The sequence below is a fragment of the Chiloscyllium plagiosum genome, unplaced genomic scaffold (genome assembly GCF_037043375.1).
Source record: "Chiloscyllium plagiosum isolate Xiang-an unplaced genomic scaffold, Cpla_swu_hap1 HiC_scaffold_3, whole genome shotgun sequence".
Classification (NCBI taxonomy): domain Eukaryota; kingdom Metazoa; phylum Chordata; class Chondrichthyes; order Orectolobiformes; family Hemiscylliidae; genus Chiloscyllium; species Chiloscyllium plagiosum.
Window position 1 is genome coordinate 12300799 of NW_028270141.1, and position 9844 is coordinate 12310642.

The following is a 9844-nucleotide window of genomic DNA, read 5'->3' on the forward strand; positions in this document are numbered from 1 at the left end:
CTTGGCTGAGCCAATCAGATTGTGTGCTGCTGCTACTGTGGCAGTCTGGGTTGAGCCAGTGTGGAGCTGAGAATGTGGTGAGTGTTGGAGCTGCAGTATGCAGTGCCGCCCCTTTGGTTACAGCTGAGTCCAGAAGGAGAATTCAGTTTACCATTTCACCTGAGCCCTGCATGGTTGAGGACAGCTGCTGTGTCCAGCATCCAGGCTTCCTCTCCACATGTGGGCCGCATGATGACCTCTGCAATTTGGGCACATACAGCTGGATGATGGCAGGATGGATGGCTGGCAGGATTGAGGAGGCTGTGGCAGACCATCACTGATCGCCTGGTGTCTCCATTCTAACTCTGGATAATGCAAGTAAATGTGAACTTGATGAGCAATCATTTAAGCTGAAAAAGGGTGTATGCCATGGAATTGTTTGCTTCACTGAAGTAGGTCTTGAAACTGAAAAGATTGGGAACCATTCATCTAGGCAGCATTTGAATTAATTCACGCCATTCATTGTGCAAATGCACCTGCTGTTCAACACAGTGCAATGGAATGAGTTAACAGCTAAAAGATTTTTCACTGGATTGATGTTTCTTGTAATTGCTGCGGCTTTCTCTGCCTGAATAGTATCGCCATTGTCATCTTGCATATTGTGTGTTAACCTCAGAGAATTCATTTCATAATGATGTTTCAAGTCACATTTAAAACTCTTAACCATTCCCCAGGCATTCCTAAAGTTCATTCGTCTGTTTTAGTTCCTTAACTCCTGTTGTTTGTCATAATTGCAATGGCATCTCAATCCTTGCTCATTCATCATATTGAACAAGATGTCATAGTGTTAATCTAGTCCAGCAGTCTGCACTTATTGCTCTGCTTAGTTGAGTAGCAGATTCATATTGCCAGCAGGCAAGTACAAAATCTTGTTTCTTGGAGCATTTTTTATTTATGTATTCTTCAATTCCAAACTCAAGTATTCTTCAAAAACATGATCATGTGTTTTCATACAAAATGTGTCGATGTGTTACAATTTATTCATGGGGTGGATTGTCATTTAGAGTCATTATTTAGTAATGTTTATGCTGTCTTTAAAGGCGAATGTTCAGATGTTCCTGTTTAGGACTGACCTAATGTTTCTAGCATTCTTCATACTTAAAATCAATCTTTGCTTATTGAACAATGAATACAGTCTCATTATCAAGTGTGTACTATAACTGTAATACCTAATTTCGGACACCATCTCATGAATCTGCACTGCCCATCTCTTCAGCATAATTTCTGTAATACAATTCAGTACGTGACAGTGCTCTCACCATTGTTTGGTCCAAATGTATTTATTCCTTATTTTGTATTTATTGTGAAAGCATGTAAAACTCAAGCCAATGTTTTCTTTTAATGGCAATATCTCCCGTATACAAATGCATGCGCCTGTTACCTTACATCTATCTGCTTCCTATTACTTCCACTATCTTTGCTGTGCAAAAGTTTATTCTGCATCCTGTTTTGGATGAGCTGCAGTTTCCTGTAGCTAAACACTGGTAAGATCACAGTTGCAATCCTCAGCCTCTGCCATCAACTTGACACTTGACAGTCAGCTCAACCCCACCCTAGCCACTGATGGAGAGACAAGGATAGACTGATAATGTTGTTGAACCATAATCGAGAAAACCCAGTCTAATGCTCGATTCCAACCAGATGTTAAAATTTAGATTCCGCTAATAAATTTAGAATTATAAGGCTACAATACAGCATGGGAAATTATCCCAACATAGATGATAGCAGTAGGAGTAGGCCATTGTGGACCTTCGAACCTGATCCATTATTTATGACAATCGCGGCTGATCATCCACATCAGTATCCTGATGCCTTTCCACACATATCCTTTGATCACTTCAACCCAAGTGTTCTATCCAACTCCTTGAAAATCATACAATGTTTTAGCCTCAACTGTTTCCTGTAGTAGTGAATTCCACAGGCTCATCACTGTATGAGTGAAGAAGTTTCTCCTCATCTCAGTCCTAAACAGTTTTTCTATATACTCTTACCGTGACTCCTTGTTCTGGGCTCCCCTGTAGGTCTTACTTGTTAGAAATTTCTAGGTTTCTGTGAGATCCCCACTCATTCTTTTGAACTCCAGTTAGTATAATCCTAACCGATTCAACCTTTCTTTATATGTCAAGCTTGCCATTCAAGAAATGAAACTGGTAAACCTTCATTGTATATTGCATCTGTATTATGCAAATATAAGTAACATTGTTTTCATTTATGCTTGAATTAAATAGGTACATTTCTCTTCGCTGCAAGTATTATTTTGATTCAATGCTGTCCCAGCGTGGTTACCATGGGAAAATGAGTTTTGATCATAAGAATGCGACACTTTCAATTGCTGTGAGTTATTTACAATATATTCTGATTTTTTGTATGAATATAGAGAAGATAGCTCCATAAATCTGGAATAAATAGTTATATAGTGTTCAGAAATATTGAAGATTACAGTTAGAGTTTCAACTTTTCAAAATCCTTCATGATGTCTGAATTTTGGCTTAGGCATACATTTGAAAAGAAAGAAAGATTATCCTTGTGTGTTGTCTTGGGGGCATCTTTCATATGCAAGCAACAGATTTATTAATGGTCTAATTTTTTTAGATTAGATTAGATTCTATTCCCTACAATGTAGCAACAGGCCCTTCGGCCCAAAAAGTGCACACCGACCCTCCGAAGAGCAACCCACCCAGACCCATTCCCCTACATTTACCCCTTACCAAGGGTGTTGATTGGAATTTTATACCATTGAAAAATCCAAGCATCCTTTGTTTTGGATCTGAACTAGTAAAATGTATCATCTGACATAAGACCATTGTTGTCCTCCTTCCATCCACTGGAGTATAAAAAACATCAACAATGGTGATTATTAGCTCAAGTATCTCTGGGACAGTTCAATTTAAGGAAAAAGAGAAGCTGATAGAGCAATGCTTATCTTAAAGAATCATGGATGTCGTAAAGCCATACAGCATGGAAACAGACCCTTTGGTCTAACTAGTCCGTGTTGACCATGTTCCCAAACTAAACAAGTCTCTCCTGTTTGCATTTGGCCCATATCCCTCCAAACTAATTGTACTTATTGAAATGTCTTTTAAATGTTGTAACTGTACCTGCATCCACCACTTCCTCTGGCAATTCATTCCACGCACTAACCACTCTTGCCTCAAAAACATGCATCCTAATTTTGAATTTCCCCACCTTACGAAGAAGACCTTTGTTGTTCACCTTAGCTATGCCCCTCATGATGTTATGAACTTTTTATAAGGTCACCCCTCAACCTTCTACACTCGAGTGGGAAAAGGGTCTGAGGCTATCCAACCTGTTTTTATAACTCAAATCCTCCATTCCTGGCAACATCCTGGTACATCTTTTCTGAACCCTCTCCAGTTTAATATCCTTCCTAAAATAGGGCGACCAAAACTGTGCACAGTACTTGTGCCCTATATTTCCATTCAAAATTCATGAAATCTGAGGTTCCTAATTTTGAAGCTAAGGGAATGATGCAGATGGATTGTTAAGAGCTTTTTTAGTCATTAGCCAGACCTGACTGAGACAAAATATAGCCCAGGTAAAATAGCTGGTAGTGTAAAATGTTTAATGCAATGCAGAGCCAAATGTAAATGTTCTGTTTTTGAACACATTTGGAGTGAAGTTGACAAAACACAAAAGGAAGAACAAAAATCAATAATAATGAATAAAACAAATTATTAATAAGCAAGAAAATTAGTCAGGCGTAAATGCATTTTGTTGAAATGCAAAAGTTAAATAAACAATGAGCAGCAACACCTAAATGCCACCTTTTAACATTCTGCATATGTAAGTGTAGTATAAGTATTAGTAGTGAAATTAATTTAGCCAATGAAAAGCCACATGACAGTCCTAATATAACAAATCTGAAACTATTCCTATGATTTTTGCTAGTTTATGAAGATCTACATTTACAACTCCCCTGTAGATTTTGAAAATAATATTGATCCTCTTAACTAAACAGCCATCTTTGAAACATCAAGCAAATTTAAGTATTTTTTAGTGCATTAATATATATTCCTCTGCAAGTTATGTTGCTTGGTGTACTTTTTTTATTCATTTTGCTCAAATTTTGAGTAGCTTGCAAGGGTTCATGTCGAATTAAATTGTTTATCTTCTAGTGTTTTTTTTGCTGCATTTATTTGTATTTGACCCAATTGAAAATCTCTTTTCTTATTAAAGGTTCAACCCGGGGAGGGAGACAAGGCAGCACTCAGTGATATGAGGTCCCTGTCTGGTGGTGAACGCTCATTCTCAACTGTGTGTTTTATTCTTTCGCTATGGGACACCATGGAGTCTCCTTTCCGTTGTTTAGATGAGTTTGATGTTTATATGGTATGCTTATGCCTAGGCTCGGTTAATCTTTCAACTAATTAGTGTTGAAACAGTAACATTTATTGCAACTAACAAATTTAACTTAGGAACTTAACTCACTGTATTGTGACTGTTTGTTTGTTCTTTTTGAGTTGGTTGCCTGAATGCATGTCTGAGGCCACTGGCTTTGCTATCTCTGCCAGAAGGACGTAGGTCCTGAATCAAGCTGGATCTGATCCACACCAGCCATTCATCCAAATAATCCTACTAGCCTACAAAAGATTCAGGAGATGTCGTAGCAACCTATACTTTTACGTGTGTTTTGTAGCCCGAAGCTGGGAATAGTGATAGTAGAGGTTCTAATTTTCTTTCTGTTACATCATTACCAAGCTTTTCTCCCACTCTAACGGTCTGCTACCTGATTGTGCTATAAATGCAACTTTCTTTGCCATCAGTTCTGGTTTGGACATGATCTCTTGGGATCTGAGATTCTAGTACAGGAGCAGCAATATTTGCTTTTGCTTTTACTCTTTAAAGTCAACCTTTCTGTAGTTTATTAAGCAGTTTAAGAGTCTACCTTATCTTTGCTGTGTGGAGTAAACCTAGATTTTTAAGTATAGTTAACTTAGATTAAAGCAAATTAGTTACTTCATTCAGTTTTCAGTGAAACACATTTGACCATAGAAAATGAAAGGATTCCCGTTCAATTGCAGGATATGGTTAATCGGAGAATTTCTATGGACATGATGCTCAAAGTGGCAAGTTCTCAGCGTTATCGCCAGTTCATCTTTCTTACACCACAAAACATGAGGTATATATTCTATTCATGCATTAATTTGCATATTTCTATTTAAAGTAATTACTGTCTAATAGAAGTTGTCATTTTTGCTACTTGATTGGTGCATGTGTCATTTGGCCCTTTGAGTTTGATCCATCACGTGAACTGTGACCCACTTCCACATCTCTTGTCTTTTTACAGAATTTCAGGTCTAAAGTTTGCAATTCACCTTGCATTAGTTTTGATTTGTAAGAAAGCATTCCAAAACTCTTACCATCCTTCATTGTAGATGTGTTTTCTAATACCACTTCCTGACAGTATGGCTCTAATTAATACTCAGAATTTGCTCTCAAGTCATAGAGCTCCACACCCAACTGAGAAGGTTTCTGTCTACCATTCTTCTTTAATATTTGAAAATAGCTTAAAGCTTTTTTTTCAAAAGAAGTGAGAATTTTCAGTTATGTGACAGGCTTCCTGAAGGGGCAATTCAACTTAACTAGGTGGTTTCCATGTCATTCATCAAAACCCTTATGTTATATGTGTTAACAGACGGCACTATTTGCACTATTTCAGCCACAATGAGTTATCGTGGTTTTCTTTGATCAGGACTGGTTGCGGTAGATATGTTGTTTGTTGGTTCTTTGTGTGGATTTTACTATAATGTCCTGATAGATCCTGATGTGGAGCTGCTGGTGCTTGACTGGAGTGGACAAGGTCAGAAGTCAGACGACACCAGGTTATAGTCCCAACAAGTTTATTTGAAATCACAATCTTTTGGAGCGTTGTCCCTTCGTAAAGTGAAGTGGCAATCTCATAATTTTCTTACATTGAAATCAATTTGTACAGTTTTGTCCATTCACTTAATCTATCTCTGTGTCATTTTATGCTGCCATAAAGTGGCTTTTCTGTTGCAGACCTATTATGGGTCAAACAATTATCAAAAGCATGTTAAGTTTGAGTTGTGAAGATTGTGGACCAGTCCAGATCCCCTGAAAACTCTTTAAGAAGGTTGCCCAGTCCCTAACTTTTTCTAATTTTAAAGGCAGATGTAAAGTGGATATTCCAGGAGTGATGCGGCTGGTCAAACCACTCTGCTTAAGCAAAACAATTTATTTACACAACTATGGTTGAAACACAAACAAAAAACAGAATTTAAATTAACTTAACTATTTGGAAATCTAAACGACTCGAAATCGCACCTTAACAAAGGAGCAGTTCCAATACCCTTAACATCCCAAAAACACACCCCTTGGCAAATGGTAAATTCAAACTCTGGTTCTTACAGGCAGGAGAGATTGCAAAGAGAAGAGCCAGGCAAGAAACATCTGTTGAAGCATGAAACCTTTCTTTCACAGTAACAGTTTCTGTGCTACCCGTAGTTTCTGATTGCCTGCTAAACAAAACAAACTAGGAAAAAAACACCTGAACTGGGAGAACTGACTACTGCCCTGCCATTATTTAAAGTAGCCACTTCCAGATCAATCAGCACTTCTGCCTTTACAACCTCTCTTGGAAAAACCAAGGACAAAATAACCTTGTTAAAGTGGCAGTATTGTCACACACTGTCTGAGACAGATGTACCTCTTTTGAACTCTAGTTATAAAATTTGCATTCAGTATAAATAACCATAATGTTTGTATCCATGTTTCAACTGTATGGAGTTTGTGCCATAGAAAATAGGAGCAACAGTGAGCTATTCAGCCATTATGGTCTGTTCCCCCATTCAGGATGATCATGACCGATCATCTAACTCAGTACCCTGCTCCTGCTTTCTCCCCAGATCTTTTGATCCCTTTAACACCAAGAACTATATCTAACTGCATCAGGAAAACATGCAATGTTTTAGCTTCAACTACTTACTGTGGCAGAAATTTCCACCACTCATCGCTCTGTAGGTGAAGAAATTTCTCCTTATCTTAGTCCCAAATGGCTGACCCGTAATGTTAAACTGTGATCCCGGTCATTAGGAACATCTTTTCTGCATTTACTATGTCTAGTCATGTTAGATTTTCATAGGTTTTGGTGAGATTATCTCCCTCATCTTTATGAAATCCAGTGGCTATAGTCCTAACTGATCTACTCTCTACTCATATGTCAGTCCTGCAATCCCAGGAATTGGTTTGGTCGGCCTGGGAGCTCAATAATCAACATAAAAGAATTGAATTGAAGTTATTGTCACGTGTACCAAAGCACAGTGAAAAGTTTTGTGTAGCAAGCAATACAGGCAGATCACAGAGTTAAGTAATGCAGATAAGTAAATAATAGGTAAACAGCGGCAAAAACTAAAACACAGGTACAGGCGAATGCTAAGAATTTTTGAGTCCATTCAGTATTCTAACAACAGTAGGGTAGAAACTGGTTCGAAACCGGCTAGTGTGTGTGTTCAGGCTTCTGTATCTTCTTCCCGATGGTAGAGGTTGTAGAAAAGCATTGCCAGGGTGGGATGGATCTTTGAGAATGCTGGCGGCCTTTCCTTGACAGTGGGCCTGCTAGATGGATTCTGTAGGTGGGCGGTTGGCCTTTGTGATTGTCCGTGCCAGGTTCACAACTCTCTGTAACCGTCTCTGATCTTGAATGGTACAGCTGCCATACCAGGTAGTGATACATCCAGACAGAATGCTCTCCATGGCACACCTATAAAAGTTGGCAAGAGTATTTGCCATCATGCCAAACTTTTTCAGCTGCCTGAGCAAGAAGAGACATTGTTGGGCCTTTGTCAACAGTGCGTCCACATGAAGAGTCCAAGAAAGTCTGTTGTTGATGATCACTCCCAGGAGTTTGACTCTCTCCACTCATTCCATTTCTGTGTTGTTAATGTGTAGGGGGACATGAGTAACGTCCCGCCGAAAGTCAATAATGAGTTCCTTGGTTTTGCCGGCATTGAGAGCTAGGTTGTTCTCAGTGCACCATTTTTCCAGGACTTCCACCTCCCATCTGTAGTCTGTTTCGTCGCCATCTGAGATTCGACCGATTTATAGTAGTGTCATCAGCCAATTTGTAAATGGCATTAGTCTGGTATTTGGTGACGGAGTCATGGGTATACAGTGAGTACAGTACCGGGCTGAGTATGCACCCTGAGGGAGCTCCAGTGTTGAGTGTTAGTGAGGATAAAATATTGTTCCCAATATTCACTGATTGTGGCCTGTGAATCAGGAACCTGAAGATCCAGTTGCAGAGAGTGGACCTTAATCCGAGATTGCTAAGTTTAGTAGTTGGTCTCGAGGGGATAATAGTGTTGAAGGCTGAACCCGAGTCAGTGAGTAGGATTCTTACATAGCTGTTCTTGGAATCAAGATATTCTTGGGAGGAGGGAAGGGCAAGTGATATGGCATCTGACATGAACCTGCTGGTCCGATAAGCAAATTGGAGTGGGTCAAGAGTAGTGGGGACGCTGGAGTTGATTAATGCTATGACCAGTCTTTCAAAGCACTTCATGACCACCGAAATTGGGGCCACTGGGCGGTAGTCATTGAGACATGCTGCAGGAGCCTTCTCAGGCATAGGGATGATGTTGGCCCTCTTGAAACAGGCAGGGACAGTGGCCTGCTGCAGTCTTGGAGTGCAGTTTCAATAACTATGTATTTTTATTTTGTTTCAGTTCTTTGCCTTCCAGTCGCTTAATTAGAATCCTTCGTATGCACGATCCTGAAAGAGGACAGACCACACTACCTTTCCGTTCACGAGATCACGCTGAAGACTCTGATGATTAAATGGCTATTATGTATATTATAAAGAGAGCTTAATGGTTTGATGTGAAAGGACATTCATTTACAGTTACTATTTCAACATATACCAGTTCAGTTTTAAAAGATTTTCACATTGAAACATGTCCAGCCACTGTTTGTTTCAGGTCTTAACCATTTTATTTTAGCCATTTCCATGTTCTGTTTGTAGCACCTTTTAATTTATAATATATCCATGACCTATGCATTCATGTTCATAAAAGCCATAACTATTACATGTATGACTGCATCAAATATACATTTCTACCAAAATTATTTTTTACAGTTACTACCTGAAGGGAAGGGTTTGGTAAGCTTTGTAATCTTTTGTCTAAACAGATAAACGAATGTCGTCTTGGTGAAACTTAGTGAAAATATAACATTTGTAAGTTTCAATATTAAATGTACAATAAAATACAATTGTAATTTTTAAGGTTTTAACTTCTGTGTATTGGTTGCAAAATATGAGAATGTTAAGCTGAAAGTTATAAATTATTAATGAATAAATCTTTTGCAATGACTTTTTAATTCTCTGTAGTTTACAAAATATTCATAGGCGAATTTTGAAAACTTGGTGCTTTTGTTGTCCTTTCTTCCATGTTTGTGTTATTTATTACAGTCTGGAAGCACTGTGTGGAACTTGTTTTTGTTGGAGCATTTGCAAATTTGTACCTCTGTTTCAAAAAGGGACAAGGAATAAACCCAGGAACTGTTGGCCAGTCAGCCCAACATAATTGGTGAGGAAAGTTGTAGAAACTCTCTAATCTGGGAGAAAATAAATTGGCATTTGCAAGTATAAGCTAATAAATTGAAAATCTCAAAAAAAAATGCTGTTGACAGATCATCTTTGATTAACTTGATCAAATTATTTTAAGTAATGGAGTGGATTAATGATTTGATTGATGTGGTTCATATTATTTTTCACGATGAAGTACCACATAATGTACTTTAAATTAAAGCCTGTCGAGTCAGTGGC

The 9844-nt window shown here is 38.5% G+C and overlaps 1 protein-coding gene across 1 annotated transcript in view; it reads left to right on the plus strand.

The window, feature by feature from the left end:
• Window positions 1–9389, plus strand: part of LOC122540933 (structural maintenance of chromosomes protein 6-like) — a 78358-nt gene extending 68969 nt beyond the window's left edge. The window contains exons 24-27 of the mRNA XM_043677256.2: window positions 2268–2373; window positions 4237–4389; window positions 5082–5179; window positions 8745–9389. Of these exons, the coding sequence (XP_043533191.1) occupies window positions 2268–2373; window positions 4237–4389; window positions 5082–5179; window positions 8745–8856 (469 nt within the window). The 3' untranslated portion in view covers window positions 8857–9389. The remainder of the gene's footprint in view (window positions 1–2267; window positions 2374–4236; window positions 4390–5081; window positions 5180–8744) is intronic.
• Window positions 9390–9844: the final 455 nt, after the last annotated feature.